General features: G+C 32.3%; 1 protein-coding gene across 3 annotated transcripts in view; it reads left to right on the forward strand.

The window, feature by feature from the left end:
* The window catches only part of LOC127706232 (CCR4-NOT transcription complex subunit 4-like), a 35039-nt gene extending 18673 nt beyond the window's left edge, over nucleotides 1–16366 (forward strand). For 2 of the 3 annotated variants that reach the window (XM_052210708.1, XM_052210709.1), the window contains 4 exons: nucleotides 1854–1952; nucleotides 6387–6500; nucleotides 7768–7860; nucleotides 14455–16366. In XM_052210708.1, the coding sequence (XP_052066668.1) occupies nucleotides 1854–1952; nucleotides 6387–6500; nucleotides 7768–7860; nucleotides 14455–14465 (317 nt within the window). In that variant the 3' untranslated portion in view covers nucleotides 14466–16366. The remainder of the gene's footprint in view (nucleotides 1–1853; nucleotides 1953–6386; nucleotides 6501–7767; nucleotides 7861–14454) is intronic. The other variant, XM_052210710.1, reaches the window with a different exon arrangement.
* Nucleotides 16367–17703: the final 1337 nt, after the last annotated feature.

Here is a 17703-nt window from a genome sequence, read left to right on the forward strand (position 1 = left end):
TGCCCCCACCGTCGCGGTGGGGGCATTAAGTTTTACCCTTGTCCATCTGTACGTACGTCCAAAATTGGTTTCCGTTCTCTAACTTGAGTTTGCCTCAACCAAATGTTATGAAACTTATACACAATGCTTATTACCACAAAACACAGATCCAGTTTGAATTTTGGTGGCATCACTTTAACCGTTCTAGAGTTATGCCCCTTTATAAATGGAAAAATTGCAAATATTCTAGTTTCCGTTCTCTAACTTAAGTTTGCCTCAACCAAATGTTATGAAACTTATACACAATGCTTATTACCACAAAACGCAAATCAAGTTTGAATTTTGGTGGCGTCACTTTAACCGTTCTAGAGTTATGCCCCTTTATAAATGGAAAAATTGCAAAATTTTTAGTTTCAGTTCTCTAACTTAAGTTTGCCTCAACCAAATGTTATGAAACTTATACACAATGCTTATTACCACAAAACACAGATCAAGTTTGAATTTTGGTTGGGTCACTTTAACCGTTCTAGTTTACTGATCTATTAGATCTGCTATAGTATTGCACATCTTAATTATACAAATTACAATATAGCATACACAAACAAACTTTGTGGAGTTCAAAAAGTTGGGTTACTTTTTCCTTTGATTCTGAAGTAGTGTGAGCCCTGTGTTCAAAGTTGAAATAAAGAAGTTAAAAGATCTTTATATTGTTACTTTTGAAAAAATTAATTGAAGATTGCAAGACAATTCATAATGATGCTAGGAATAAACATCTTTCATGGTAATTTATGATGTTTTGACATATTATGATGTAAAATGACAGCTGAAACATAAGGATTAATTAAATCATAGCTTTTTAAGACTAATTTATTTAACAAGACCTTATAAATTTTATGTATCATTGGCATTTCATGTCATTTATTAGAGTTGAATAACAAGAAAAGAAGTTGATCAAAATCTTAGCTAATAGAAAGATTAGGGCTATTCCATTAAAATGTATGTGGGAGGGTAGGAAGGGACTTTCAAAATATCCCTACAACCAAGAACCATTTTTTAGATAATTTTGCATAATGGTAATAGATGCATACTGAAAAAAGACCCATGACCCACATTCAATAATTAAACTTCCCTTCCTACCCTCCCACATACATTTTAATGGAATAGCCCTTGATAGCTCACCACCATTGTTGTCATGATTTGCTTTATTTACATTATTGAAATTCCTTTTTATAAAGAACTTTTAAAACTTCAGAACTAACATAATGCAGCCTTAAGATTGAGCACAGTTAAAAAGTATTTTGTCCCCTTTCTTCAAATTAACAAAGAACAGTTGTGATTTAGTAATGTATAGACATTAGGCATGTAAGAAGTGGAAACAAACATCACATTCAAAGAAAATCATAAAATTTCAAAACTTTTTTCACTGTTCAGCTGATTTTTTTTTCACATCTGCATAGTTTATATCGATGTTTTTTGTTGTTGTTTTTTTATGGCTATGATAAGCTGTGTGTTTGTTTTACTACATTATGAATGTTGTGTGTACATATTTATGATTATTATATTTGTGTGTGAATTTTATGTTGCAGTCAGCTCCAAAGCTTTTGCTACAGTGTAGATAATATTTATCAAGTGCTACCTGAAAAGCATGATGTACCTTTTAGTCCCTGTGGTGTTGAAAATATTAATCAGTTTTTGCACAAGTACATAATCATATATCTATTAATTTATGGTGTTTATAAAGTATAACTTATAACTTTATTTTGATGCAAAGTATAAAAAGATAAAATGAATGTAACAGTAATGTCTGACACATGATAGAGTAACAGATTTTTAAAGTTAAATTTTACGGAGTTGACTGTTCATAAATTTTGCAGACCACAAATCAAGGCGGTGTTTGTCAAAGAATTCGTACTTTGATGGGCCGAGGACAATATTTGATCCAGCCATTTTATCTTCAGGAAAATACTCAGACGGTTGGTATTTTATGGGTATAGTTTACATGTTGATATTGCTTTGATGTTCATCAATTCTTTTCATCATCACCATTATATATTATTTTGAATTTTTCTTGCCTTCAAATTACTTTGAACAAAGTGAGACTTTGGTGTTACTTTGCCAGAAGATATGGTGGTATTGTCACTAAATCCTTTTAATTCATGTTTCCTGATAGAACTATTTCAGAATAACCACTTGCGATAGACAATTGATAGAATTGCTGTTTCATTAACATCCATGCTTCTCAGATCAGAGTAAGAGGATTTCTTCTCCCATTTTCATGCTTCCAAGACTGAATTTTTTGACATTGTTAAAAATGTTCTTGTTATTAGGGAGGTCAGAAGAATTTGTTGTTTTCATAATTTAGAACATTAAGCTAAACATTCTGGCCCTAGATTAAAGGTTACACATGTTACATACGTTTAGAATCAATTTATATAGTAAGCTCTTTTTTGTTGCTTATTATTTGACAAATGATAGTAGTTATTCTAAAAAAAACAATTTTTTTCATTGTGTATTTCACTTGTTAAATATAAATATAGTTCAACTGTGAGATGTGCTGTCCATTTATCATAGAAATTATACCTGTTTTTTTATGTACAACAGGCTTAACTTGATCATGGTCAATCAGATTTTGAAATTGTTATATTTTGCTATATGAATTTTCTAATCGGGTTTCGAACAAGTCATGTAAGAGGTAATGGCTTCCATATATCTAGTCAAGTCTGCCTAATAGCCACCTCGTTTCAGTGGTCACCTGCCTCTAATGGTCATTTTTAGACCCTTCCAAAGGTTTTCTCTATACAATTAAACTCTTTTCAGTAGTCACCTGTCTAACGTGGTCAGCTGTAATCTAATTTTTGTAAGAAATTGTCATTTCAACTTTTAACAACAATTAGTTTAATGTTTTTTAAACAAATATAATCATGACGAACAAAATATGAGTGCAGTATTGAGGTTAAAATGAGAATTGGAACCCGTTTGCTACTGATATCGCCTATTAGGAGGTGAATTTGTGAATTTCTCGTGATCCACTCCTTTCTGTTTCGATTAAAAACCGTAAAATCGACTTCTCCATGACATTAACTATTTCAAATATTTTTTCTAATTAAGAACACCTGTATCCGCTATTTTGTATTTGTCTGCTCGCATGAACAATAACTCTACCGATTAAAAACACAAACAATTTGGCCTGATCCCTGCCATGTGCGATGTCGGAATTTGAATTTTTATCGGAAACTCATTTAAAAGGTCACCTCTCTTGAGCAGCCACCTTTGATACTTCCCTTTAGTGACTACTTAATACAGGTTTGACTGTATGCACATAAAATGGCTTGGTCTGTGAATGCTTGTCTTTGGATTAGCTGCAAAGCAGGCGAAATATATTTCTGTGTTAATAGTTTGTGAAGTAAACATTCCAGTTTTGTCACTTTCTGAAATGCACACTTTGACTTGGTTTTCATATTAAAACAATTTTTTTTTTTTTTTATTTAGACATAATCATATTGTTATTGAAGGCCTGGTAAAGCCAATTTATTTCTACCTGACCTTTTTTTATCAGAAATGATAAACAGTTTTCGTTTCACTGTTCCAGTGCCATTATAGCGACCTTTATATGCCTCTTGCTTCACCTATAAAAAATAGAAGAAAAGATGAGGCTAAATGAATTAAAATGGCAATTGATTTGGTGGAAACAATGTTTATTTACCCAAGAAAAATTGATTTTAACCTAAGTCTACTTCCTTTGTTAATATGATATTTTTATGCCCCCGGCCGTAGCAGAGGGAGCATTAAATTTTACCCTTGTCTGTCTGTACGTACATATGTCCCAAAATTGGTTTCTGTTCTTTCACTTTAGTTTGCCTCAACCAAATGTTATGAAACTTATACACAATACTTATTACCACAAAACACAGATCAAGATTGAATTTTTGGTGGCGTCACTTTTACCGTTCTAGAGTTATGCCCCTTTACAAATGGAAAAATTGCTGAATTTTTTGTTTCCGTTCTCTAACTTTAGTTTGCCTGAACCAAATGTTATGAAACTTATACGCAATGCTTATTACCACAAAACACAGATCAAGTTTGAATTTTGGTGGCGTCACTTTTACCGTTCTAGAGTAATGCCCCTTTACAAATGGAAAAATTGCTGAATTTTTCATTTTTCGTTTCTGATCTCTAACTTTAGGTTGCCTCAACCAAATGTTATGAAACTTATACACCATGCTTATTACCACAAAACACAGATCAAAATTTCAATTTTGGTGGCGTCACTTTTACCATTCTAGAGTTATGCCCCTTTACAAATGGAAAAATTCCTGAAATATTTGTTTCTGTTCACTAACTTTAGTTTGCCTCAACCAAATGTTATGAAATTTATGCACAATGCTTATTACCACAAAACTCAGATCAAGTTCAAATTTGGGTAGCGTCACTTTTACAGTTCTTGAGTTATATCCCTTTATAACGTTATATGCAAGCAGGGACATCATCTGTGACCCATGGACACATTCCTTATTTATTTTGGATGACTTATCCACATTGATAAAAGTTATTGAGTGTGTTGCTGTAAATTCAGAAATAAATGTGTGCATTTAATTTTGGCAAAAATGTAAAATTGCAAAAAATTGATGCAGGAAAGTCACTACTGAAATTTTGATTTCAAGTTTTTACACGACCGCAAAAATTTTTGTGGTCGTATATTGGTATGACGTTGGTGTCGTTGTCGTCGTCGTCCGAAGACACATAAGTTTTCGCACTCTAACTTTAGTTTAAGTGAATGGATCTCTATGAAATTTTACCATAAGGTTCAATACCACAAAAGGAAGGTGGGGATTGATTTTGGGGGTTTATGGTACCAACAGTTAAGGAATTAGGGGCCAAAAATAAGCTTTTTTGTAACTTCCAGACATAACTTGTGTGTAAGTGTATGGATCTCTCTGACATTGTACCACAAGGTTCCATATCAGAAAGGGAATGCTGGGATTGATTTTGGGGGTAATTGCCTCCAAATTTTAGGAATTAGGGACCAAAAAGGGGCAAAAAACAAGCATTTTTCTAGTTTCATGACAATAACTTGTGTGTAAGTATATGGATCTCTCTGACATTGTATCACAAGGTTCCATTTCACAAAGGGAATGCTGGGATTGATTTTGGGGGTAATTGCCTCCAAATTTTAGGAATTAGGGGCCAAAAAGGGGCAAAAAACAAGCATTTTTCTAGTTTCATGACAATAACATGTGTGTAAGTGTATGGATCTTTATGAAATTGTACAACAAGGTTCCATATCACAAAGGGAAAGCTGGAATTGAGTTTGGGGGTAATTGCCCAAAAAGTTTAGGAATAAGGGGCCAAAAATAAGCATTTTTCTAGTTTCCAGACAATAACTTGTGTTCAAGTGTATGGATCTCTCTGAAATTGTACTGCAAGCTACCATACCACAAAGGGAAGGCTGGGATTGAGTTTGGGGGTAATTCCCTCAAAATTTTAGGAATTAGGGGCCATAAAAGGGCAAAAAAACAAGCATTTTTCTAGTTTCAGGACAATAACTTGTGTGTTAGTGTATGGATCTGTATAAAATTGTACTGCAAGGTTCCATATCTCAAAGGGAAAGCTGGGTTTGAGTTTGGGGGTAATTGCCCTAAACGTTTAGGAATTTGGGGCCAAAAAGGGGCCAAAAAACAAGCATTTTTCTAGTTTCCAGACAATAACTTGTGTTCAAGTGTATGGATCTCTCTGAAATTGTACTGCAAGGTACCATACCACAAAGGGAAGGCTGGGATTGAGTTTGGGGGTGATGAAACATAAGGGGGTTCAAAAAATTGGGGGGGGGATTTTTTTTTTCTTTGTTTTTTTTTTAATTTTCCATTTTAAATTGGTTATTTCTGAAATTATTTATAAAAGCAAATAAAAATGATATGGTTTGAATAGGTAAATTAAAAATTTTTAAGTTCTTAGACCACTTTCATTCTGTGTCAGAAACCTATGCTGTGTCAAATATTTAATTACAATCCAAATTCAGTGCTGTATCATTCTTGAATGTTGTGTCCATACTTGCCCCAACTGTTCAGAGTTCGACCTCTGTGGTCGTATCAAGCTGCGCCCCAACGGAGCATTTTATTATTGTTGTGAATCTATTACTGTCACATTTTTCACATCTCAATAATTTCTGATATTACAGTGTACTTAATTGTACATCCCATAAAAAAGGTATATTGTAAATCAAAACTGCAAGGTTTTATTATAGTACATTGATTAAAACATTTGATTCTACAAAACAGAAACAGTTTGAAATACATTTATTTAGAGACCAACTTGTACCTTCTCCTTTACATTTCTACTATTGAATTATTAATATGTATTTATTACCTATTTCTAGAAATTAATATTAATTTGCTTTAATTTTTTTAAAGGTTCTATGACAGATTGTCCTCCACATTGGTTAAAGTCAATTACACAATTAACAGAATTAGAAGGACAGAGTCAAAACCACAGATTGCCATTTGTACAACAGTTTCCAATCAGAAGTAGGTTTGAAATAAAATAGTTTTCTTATTTGTATTTAGTACCACACATAAGAGTTATATTGTAGTTATAAAGTGAACATTGACTCAGCAGACTTGAGGGTCTGCCTTCATTGTATATTGTAGATCATAATTTTAAGAGGTACTATGCACATTGTTAGTCAGAAGGAGTAATGGGATCATTGTTCAATACTCATAGGCCATTTGTCCAGACAAATAATTATAAATCAAATGATGGGGAATTGATTTGCCATTGTTTGTTTTGTTTTTTGTTGCAATTTTACTTTTGGTACTTGATTATTCCTAGTATCTGTTGATTTTTGGGTAAAGATTGCATTCATACACTCAAAACCTTAATGGGTCTGACTTGATAGTTATCAGTTTTCCAGACTTTATCGCTACTTTTGAAATAATAAAAAGCATAGTGCATTGAGCACAACATTTTAAAGTGTATACATCCTATCCTTGAACATTTCAAGAAATTTATCAATGAAATACATACTGAGATAGTCAAATACCAAATGATGTGTATTTGTATAATCTTGACAAGAAAATTACAAAAATTGTGCATGGTGTATGTTTCTAGCATATGCTATAACACATCAAGGATGACATTGTTAAAGTAATATTTAAAATTGAAGTTTTCTTCCTTTAATTTATCCATAGTTGTACTACAATTTTGGACAAAGAACATATCTCCAATTCTTAGTATTGCCTTCCAATGCTTTAATACAATACAATGTTTAATCTTTAGAACCCAATGCAAAATGAATGCAATATTACCCATTTAGTGCTAACAAGCACTGCTTAAAATGTGTTGTAGATGTAGATGCCTCTTCTTCATCAGCATTTTTGTTTGGAAAATGTCTGTTATCGAAGAAAAAAATAAATTCATCCAATGATGAAGTGAACATACTGACAATCTTTATATGTGTTGTCACATGACTTATCAAGTATCATAAAAAACCAGGAAGTTGTAATCTGGTAGCCAAATCTTTTAATAACTGATGCCTGAATAATATTGATTCTGTTCAAAAAATTAATTCTGGTATGCAAAAGGGATATTCTGTGTCGTTTTTTTTTTACACAAACAAAGGTCAATTTGTTGCTGCTAGTGACTAGAACCTTGGTTCATTTGAACTCCTGCTGATTCTGCAATATAAATGTTTGAGTATATGACAAAAACAGATTTTCAGATAATTGTCATGATAGACTTTTTTTGGCATTATGATGACATTGTGATCTTATGTATCATTTTCATTTATTGTAGATTCTGGCTGGCCCACACAAACACAGAATCCACCCCCAGGTTTCCAGACTAGACCCCCCACACAACATTCAGAACCACACAAAATTTCAGAAGGTAAGAAGAAAATAGATTTTCAATTATAATACTTACACATGTACATGACAACTAGTATAATTTATCCCAAAAAAGTAAAATGAACATTGTTTTTACTGATGATATGTAGGGTTAAAAAAAACAGCAAGCTTTTGGATTTGAGAATCAACACTAGCCTATGAAAAAGCAAAAAATAAAAACTTCATTTAAATATCATAATCGATATGATGTCACATGACTAATGATGAGGCCTATATTTTTTGGGAGTCACAGCAGCATGAGAAACACAGAATATTAGTCAAGATCAATGGGGAAAAGTTCAAGCATCAATAATGCCTACTTACAATTAGTCTAGAGGACTGATATTGAAGTTCACAAAATCCCGGGAACAGTCAAGTGGTCACAGTATTCCACCAATGAAAAAACATATAATTTGAATTCATCTTAACATAATAGAGAAAGTTTAACCCTACACAATCTTTTAGTTTTACATCAAATATACACTCGACACTACATAACATCAAATATTCACTCGACACTACATAACATTGTTTTTAGTCCCCTACCGACGAAGTCCAAGGGGACTTAAGGTTTGCACTCAGTCTTTCTGTCTGGCAAATCTGTTTTCCACACTTTTTTTGTTCGTGCTTAAAGATATTAATTTGATATTTGGTATATAGTTTTATTATGTCCAGTTACAGATCAAGTTTGAGATTTGTTTCGGTCTGATGATTTTGTGCAGAGTTATGGTCTGTAGACTTCGTAAATTCATGCAAGTGATCAGTTTTTCCTCACTTTCTTTTGGTTATGCATTGATTTGATATTTGTTGTGTTGTTTAACCATGACAAGTTATAGTTCAAGTTCGAATTTTGTTCTGTTCAGATGATTTGTTTGCAAAGTAATGGTCCTTGGACTTAGAAACTAAATGCAAGTAATCAGTTTTTATGCCCTCGCCGTAGCGGAGGGGGCATTAAGTTTTACCCTCGTCCGTCTGTACGTACGTACGTCCCAAAATTGGTTTCCGTTCTCTAACTTTAGTTGCCTCAACCAAATGATATGAAACTTATACACAATGTTTATTACCACAAAACACAGATCAAGTTTGAATTTTGGTGGTGTCACTTTTACCGTTCTAGAGTTATGCCCTTTATAAATGGAAAAATTTCAAAATTTTTAGTTTCTGTTCTCTAACTTAAGTTTGCCTCAACCAAATGTTTTGAAACTTATACACAATGCATATTACCACAAAACACAGATCAAGTTTGAATTTTGGTGGCATCACTTTAACCGTTCTAGAGTTATGCCTCTTTATAAATGGAAAAATTGCAAAATTTTTAGTTTCTGTTCTCTAACTTAAGTTTGCCTCAACCAAATGTTATGAAACTTATACACAATGCTTATTACCACAAAACACAGAACAAGGTTGAATTTTGGTGGCGTCACTTTAACTGTTTTAGAGTTATGGCCCTTTATGAATGGAAAAATTGCAAAATTTTTATTTTCTTCTAAATGTAAAGTAATTTTAAAATTGGAGTTATCTTCCTTTGTCCATGATTATAGTTGAATCAACTACAATCATTGCTTTATACAATACAATGTTTAATTTTGACTTCCAGTGATAAAACACAGATCAAGTTGAATTTGGGTAGTGTCACTCTAATCATTATTGAGTTATGCCCCTTTATAATTCGAAAGATTGCAAAAAGTTTCCATTCTGTAACTTAAGTTTGCCCCAATTAAACATTATGAAACCTATACACAATATTCATTACCACAAAACTGAGATCAAGTACAAATTTTTTGTTTCTGTTTTCTAACTTTAGTTTGCCTCAACCAAGTGTTATGAAACTTATACACAATGCTTATTACTACATAATACAGATTAAGTATGAAATTTGGTGGCGACACTTTTACCATTCTTGAGTTATGTCCCTTTATAAACATAAAAATTGCTGAATTTTATAGTTTGTCTCAACCAAATGTTATAAAACTTACACACAACCGTTCTAGAGTTATGCATGTTTACAAATAGAAAAATTACTGAATTTTTAATTTCTGTTCTCTACTTCAGTTAGCCTCAACCAAATGTTATGAGACTTACACACAATGCTTGCTTATTACCACAAAACTCAGATCAAGTTCAAATTTGGGTAGCATCACTTTTATTGTTCTTGAGTTATGTTCCTTTATAACTATATGATATGCAAGCGGGGGCATCGTCTGTGTCCACATGTGGACACTATCCACATTTATTTGTTTCTGTTTTCTAACTTCAGTTTTCCTCAACCAAATGTTATGAAACTTATACACAATGCTTATTACTACATAATACAGATTGAGTAAGAAATTTGGTGGCGACACTTTATCATTCTTGAGTTATGTCCCTTTATAAACACAAAAATTGCTGAAAGGAGTAGGATTTTGGCCTCAAATTTCAGGTTCATCCGATGAAAGATTTTGAACACTTTTTAAACACTTAACTGTCTACTTCAGTCGATTCAATTATGTTATGTGAAAGATTTGAACTGGCTTAGTCATTTCAGACGCTCAAAGTCAAGCTGAAATATGAAAAATCCATCAAATATGCCAAAATATGTCACTTTTCAGATGTTTTTTGTCAAAAATGAAAGTGGCCACATCCGTGTTCACTCTCAACCTTTAAATATGTCATGTATTATCATAAAATACAACTTATATTTAAATATTAAGAATGAACACAAATGCGGCCACTTCCATTTAAGACAAAAACCGTCTAAAATGTACCTCAAATGCTTAAATTATGAACATTTCAGTAATTTAGCATGACTTAAGGGTGCTAGTACCCGATATATGTGCATTGTATTGTCAAAAACAGCCCATATTTAAGCAGCAGAAGTATTCTACTTTCCAATAAATAACTAAAAGTTTACATTTCAACAATTTTGTAAAACTGCTATATTTTGGGGCCTAAAAGAGGTCTTACTGAACCTACTCCTTTTTATACGACCGCAAAAAAATTTTTGTGGTCGTATATTTGTAGGACGTTGGCGTTGTCGTCGTCATCGTCGTCCGAAGACACATTGGTTTTCGCACTCTAACTTTAGTTTAAGTGAATGGATCTCTATGAAATTTTATCACAAGGTTCAATACCACAAAAGAAAGGTTGGGATTGATTTTGGGGGTTATGGTACCAACAGTTAAGGAATTAGGGGCCAAAAACAAGCATTTTTGTAACTTCAAGACATAACTTGTGTGTTAGTGTATGGATCTCTCTGACATTGTACCACAAGGTTCCATATCACAAAGGGAATACTGGGATTGATTTTGGGGGTAATTGCCTCAAAATTTTAGGATTTAGGGTCCAAAAAAGGGGCAAAAAATAAGCATTTTTCTAGTTTCATGACAATAACTTGTGTGTGACTGTATGGATCTTTCTGAAATTGTACTACAAGGTTCCATATCACAAAGGGAAAGCTGGAATTGAGTTTGAGGGTAATTGCCCAAAACGTTTAGGAATAAGGGGCCAAAAAGGGGCAAAAAAACAAGCATTTTTCTAGTTTCAGGACAATAACTTGTGTGTTAGTGTATGGATCTTTATGAAATTGTACAACAAGGTTCCATATCACAAAGGGAAAGCTGGGTTTGAGTTTGGGGGTAATTGCCCTTAACGTTTAGGAATTTGGGGCCAAAAAGGGGCAAAAAAACAAGCATTTTTGTCGAGCCTTCGACTTTTGTCAAAAAAGCGAGACATAGCGATCCTACATTCCGTCGTCGTTGTCGGCGGCATCCACAAATATTCACTCTGTGGTTAAAGTTTTTGAAATTTTAATAACTTTCTTAAACTATCCTGGATTTCTACCAAACTTGGACAGAAGCTTGTGTATGATCATAAGATAATATTCAAAAGTAAATTTTGTAAAAAAAAATCCATTTTTTCAGTATTTTGCTTATAAATGGACTTAGTTTTTCTGCCAGTTAACATGACATTCACTCTGTGGTTAAAGTTTTTAAAATTTTAACAACTTTCTTAAACTATCCTGGATTTGTACCAAACTTGGACAGAAGCTTGTTTATGATTAAAAGCTAGTATCTAGAGGGAAATTTTGTTAAAATTTTGTTCCATTTTTTCCGTATTTTACTTATAAATGGACTTAGTTTTTCTTCCAATTAACATTACATACAGTCTGCAGTTTAAGTTTTTAAAACATTTATTAGATTCATAAACTATCCTGGATTTTTACCAAACTTTGACAGAAGCTACTTACAATCAAAAGATAGTATAGAGAGGAATATTTTTATTAATTTTTTTCCTCATTTTTGTTGAGCCTGCGATTAACAGCAAAAGTAGGCGAGACACTGGGTTCCGCGGAACCCTTACGAATTTTTCTAGTTTCCAGACAATAACTTGTGTTCAAGTGTACGGATCTCTCTGAAATTGAACTGCAAGGCACCATCCATTGTAACACAAAGGGAAGGCTGGGATTGAGTTTGGGGGAGATGAATCATAAGAGGGTTCAAAAAATTTGAGGGGGGATTTTTTTCCCCTTTTTTTTCTTTAAAATTTTCCATTTTAGATTGGTTATTTCTGATTTAAATATAAAAGCAAATAATAATGATATGGTTTGAATAGGTAAATTAAAATTTTTTTTTTAAGTTCTTAGACCACATTCATTCTGTGTCAGAAACCTACCGTTCCTACTCGCTTATTAGTCGGAAAATTGGGAGTAAAATTCATAATCCAGAGAGGGGGACCGACTATTAGACGAGATCTAGCGACCAGAGGAAAAATCCAAGCTTGAGAAAAGTGGTCAGGAGTGAATTTCCTGTTCAAAACTACGTTTTTGATTGCCAAACCTACATAAATCAATAAATAAAAAGTTTTTGTTGAAAATAAATGACTACAATACTGTCTTTGTGTTTTATTTGTTCTTTGGTTAACATTTTCTGCAAATTCGTGTTGAAATTCTACTGTTTCCGGTTTGTGTATTGATTTTCATGGTCACATGGTTTTCCTATAAACCCAAAAGAAGAGCCAAGAACCAAAAATGAAAAGGAGATAACAATGTACCAAATATGTGAAAGGATGTTTTCAGCGGAGTTATTGTGTCATTATTGTGATATCATGATATCAATTCAATGTTTATAAATCATATAATAATCAAAAAATAATTTTAAGATTCATTCCCAAAATCAAAATATTATTCATTAAAGTGTCTCAGGTAAACAAAAATTACAAAATTGATTGACAAGCCAATATAATCCATTGATAACCCCAATTAAGAGACAAAGAGTTGTATTTACTAAAGGTGTGAAAACTATCAGTGATAGGTAAACAGGTGACACTAATGAGTTGGAGTTAGTTATTTTAATATATTGATTAGCTTCACTTAATTTTTTGAATCCTTTAATCATCACAATATAATAAGAATTATGAAGTGTACATGCTCATTTAACACCGAGTTATGTATGCTGTGAAAAATATTTTCATCAAGTGTTGATTGACTTTAAATTTTTCAGGTTCATATTGGTTTATATTCGCTTTTCTCAAACAATAGGTTGTTAGTCATACCCTACAAAATCATTGATGCATTACGTAAACAACACATGGCTAATCTAACATTTGAACAGTGAACAAAACAAGAGAAATGAATATATCTTTATTATTAACAGCAATATAAATTATCATGATCAGCATCAACTAAATTCAAACCAAACAAACATTAATGCAGAAATGAATATTATTCCTGGATTTGCATTGGTTTTACCGGCGTTCAGTTACTGTCAGCTGAAAAAAAATGCCCAAATTTTGTCCGACTTATACGAGGGTCAAGACTAAATCCTTAGAATTTGGAGCTGAAAAGGGCCCCCGACTTATAGTAGGATCGACTATTAGGCGAGTTTATACGGTATGCTGTGTCAAATATTTAATCACAATCCAAATTCAGTGCTGTATCAAGCTTGAATGTTGTGTCCATACTTGCCCCAACTGTTCAGGGTTCAACCTCTCCGGTCGTATCAAGCTGGGCCCAGCGGAGTATTTTATTATTTCTGTTTTCTAACTTTAGTTTGCCTCAACCAAATGTTATGAAACTTATACACAATGCTTATTACTACATAATACAGATTGAGTACGAAATTTGGTGGAGACACTTTTATCATTCTTGAGTTATGTCCCTTTATAAACACAAAAATTGCTGAATTTTTCGTTTCCGTTCTCTAACTTTAGTTTGTCTCAACCAAATGTTATAAAACTTATACACAACCGTTCTAGAGTTATGCATGTTTACAAATAGAAAAATTGCTGAATTTTTAGTTTCTGTTCTCTACTTAAGTTAGCCTCAACCAAATGTTATGAGACTTACACAATGCTTATTACCACAAAACTCAGATCAAGTTCAAATTTGGGTAGCGTCAATTTTACTGATCTTGAGTTATGTCCCTTTATAACTATATGATATGCAAGCAGGGCCACATTTATTTTTATTTTGTTCCAATACAAAGAATTTTTAACCAGTAGGGGACTATGTATTGCCATGTAATACTCCCGGAGTGCTTTGTTTGTTTTTTTAACTTTTGTTGAAATATTTATAGGCACATAACAAGAATTGTGTTTTATTTGTGTTTTTATTTTGCAGGATTACAATAGAAACAACTGTGATTAAGACAAAGACATTAAACCAGGACCGTTCTCCTACAGCCAGTCATCATCATTGGAACCAGTGTTATTTATATACATTTTGTCATCAAAAATACTTAACTGTATTTGACTAGCATTTAAATATTCTTTGCTAAATCCATTTTCAGTTGAATTATAGAAAGATGTATAACATTTGAATGAAAAAGAAGGAGGTTTAGTGAAAAATCATTTTCATCTGGGTAAAATTAAAACATTTCTTTTACATATTACACATTTTTGTCAGTCTCGATTCCTATAGTTTTCCCCATAAAAATATGAATTTAAATGTTTTAGTTATTCTGGGTTATTCCATTAAAATGAATGTGGGAGGATACACATGGAAGTTTTATTTTTGTCATGGGTTGTCCATTGGATGTATGCAAATTTATTTACAGAAAGTATTTAGGTTGATGGGAGATTTTAGTAGTACATGTACCTTCCTGCTCTCTCATATCCATATAATGGAATAACCCTAATGAATCTTAAATAGTTTTTCAAAATGAAATTTTTTAAAAATTAAGAATTCTTTATCCACATTGACAGGTGAACTGCTGCATTATTCTCTTCCAGTTGATTTTTCAAGCTACGCAAGAAGTATTGCTCCTTTTGAATAAACAAGGGAAACTCTTACCAAACTTTGTCAGACTCTAGTGATTCAGATCTTTTATTTTCTGTGAGCATTTGCCTATATATGCATCCTACCAAAAAAGTACTTTTTGTTGCAAAGTACATACTTTTATTTTATTTAAGTTGATACAAAAGTGATGTTATTGTTAGATATGATTATTGATGTAACAAACATTTTACATTTTATTGAATGAAAAAGAACAAAATGCTTTATGAAAGTCCAAGATTTATAGAGAAATGATAAGATTGTCATATTGTTTACATGTGTATGTTATGTTATAATATCACAAAATATGCACATAGTAATGAGTTACAGATGCTTTGACAGAAATTAACAATATAGAGCATCAATCGCCCAAGAATTATCATTTTCAGAATGCTTTGATAGGTTAAAACATTTAATTTACTACACTTGTTCACAAGTCTTCCATTTACCTTCCCTTGAAGATTCAGTATTCATTTATGATTTTAATGTTATTTACTGTTTTTGTTGGTATCACTAAGAATTGATGGAATTTTCTGGCTTTGGTAAATTTGATTTTACTTTTAATTTTTGCAGCCACTATGTTCAGTAAATTATTCTTTTTTAGCATGAATTGATAATCGAACACTTTCGCTAATCTTTTTTAATAAGATTCAATTTAGGGGGCTGATTTTTTGCACATCTTTCTTGATCTATTATAACTTGAGTATTTTAAACTATTGTATTATTGTGACTTGCTAATCTGTGATACAAAGAAGTTTCCTCAGAAAATGATTTTCATTAGGTTTGTCATACACTTTTCTTCTTTTCTTTACTACATTTGCTTAAAGCTTTTAACAAACAATGTCATTGCAAATAGAAATATCAATAAAAAAGGTTGAGTTGTCCAGATAACCACAGGTTTTTAGGAGAAAATAACTATCCAAAAGTTGAGATCTGTATTCTGGTTTGTCTACTGAGTTATATGAAAATGGTCGTGATTTTATTTTATGGATATGATTTGAATGATCAAATGAAGTTATTTTCAAACTGAAGAATTAGACTAACCAATGCTATTTCGGTTGAGGGGAATAGCAGACTGCTAAACATGACAAAAATGTTATAGAGGAAGTATTAAAGTGCTGGCAGTCAATTGTAATTTTAAATGAATTTTAATAGTGATGGGTTAACCATATATCTGTTGTGTATTGATTCCAAATAGAGAGCTGTTATCAACAGCAACAAGGTGATAAATAAAAAATAAACAGAAGGATTTATCTTAGCTGTTGTTTGTTTTTTTTTTTTTTTTTTTTTTTATCATTTTTGGCGAGCATGTGATATGTCCTTGAATCTTTGAATCTGATTAAAATGCAGATTCTGTGTCTACTGCTTGATTACAAGGAAATGACATCACTCCGTTATACTTTCTGTTCTGGTAATCATTCCATCAGCCAATGAAATTTTTGAAGATGTGTATCAGTACGACAAAACCAGATGACACTGAAAGGTTTTTATATTTTAAAAACAGAAACTAGAACCAAGTGTTGTTAGATCCTTGTAAGCATATTGTGGACACAGGGTCTGTATTCAATCGGATTGTATGCACCTGAAATGGGTAAATTGCAAAATTAAAGATCTTAAGAAATAATAACCCTTACTATAGTTTGCTTTAAATGCAAGACTTAAAAATTGTCAGGAAATGTCTAGGATAATACATAAAAATTTCACAACTGCCTGTAACTGCCAGTCTCCAGATTGATAATCCATAATTCCTTATCACATTCATGAGTGTTGACAATATTTTCTTGTTGATGGGGAAAACATTTTAGAAATTGTTTAATTTGTTTTTATGTCCTACTCACCTACGATAGTAGAGGGGCATTATGTTTTTCGGTCTGTGCGTCCGTTCGTTCGTCCATCCGTCTGTCCCGCTTCAGGTTAAAGTTTTTGGTCAAGGTAGTATTTGATGAAGTTGAAGTCCAATCAACTTGAAACTTAGTACACATGTTCCCTATGATATGATCTTTCAAATTTTAATGCCAAATTAGAGTTTTGACCCCCAATGTCGCGGTCCACTGAACATAGAAAATGATAGTGCGAGTGGGGCATCCATGTACTTTGGACACATTCTTGTTTCTGCAGTCTCTGTAAGATGATATGAATGGAAGGTGACATAGGTTATTCCAATGAGACACTAAGAACAAAAAAACAAAATGGAGATGATTTTTTTCTGACTAAAAAGATTTTACAGTGTACAAGAATCAACTGCAGGTTGAAAATAAGGAATATAATTTCTTATATTATATTCAAATGTCTCATAAACATTAAGGTCATTTGTCTCTGAAGATCCTATCTGAAGTGAAGTCAAGGATAGTAACTTTAAGTAATATTCAGCAATTTATTCAGTTAAATGTAGTTTCAAAGAAAACTATACATAAATCAGGCAGTAAGTTTTCTCGTTTGTATTGTCTTACATTTGATATTTTGGGGCCTTTTATAGCTGACTATAAGGTATAAGTTTACTCAATGTTGAAGGCTGTATGGTGACCTATAGTTGTTAATTTCTGTGCTATTTGGTCTCTTGTGGAGAGTTGTCAAATTGGCAATCAACCCACATCT

The sequence above is a fragment of the Mytilus californianus genome, unplaced genomic scaffold (assembly GCF_021869535.1).
Source record: "Mytilus californianus isolate M0D057914Y unplaced genomic scaffold, xbMytCali1.0.p SCAF_6, whole genome shotgun sequence".
Lineage (NCBI taxonomy): Eukaryota > Metazoa > Mollusca > Bivalvia > Mytilida > Mytilidae > Mytilus > Mytilus californianus.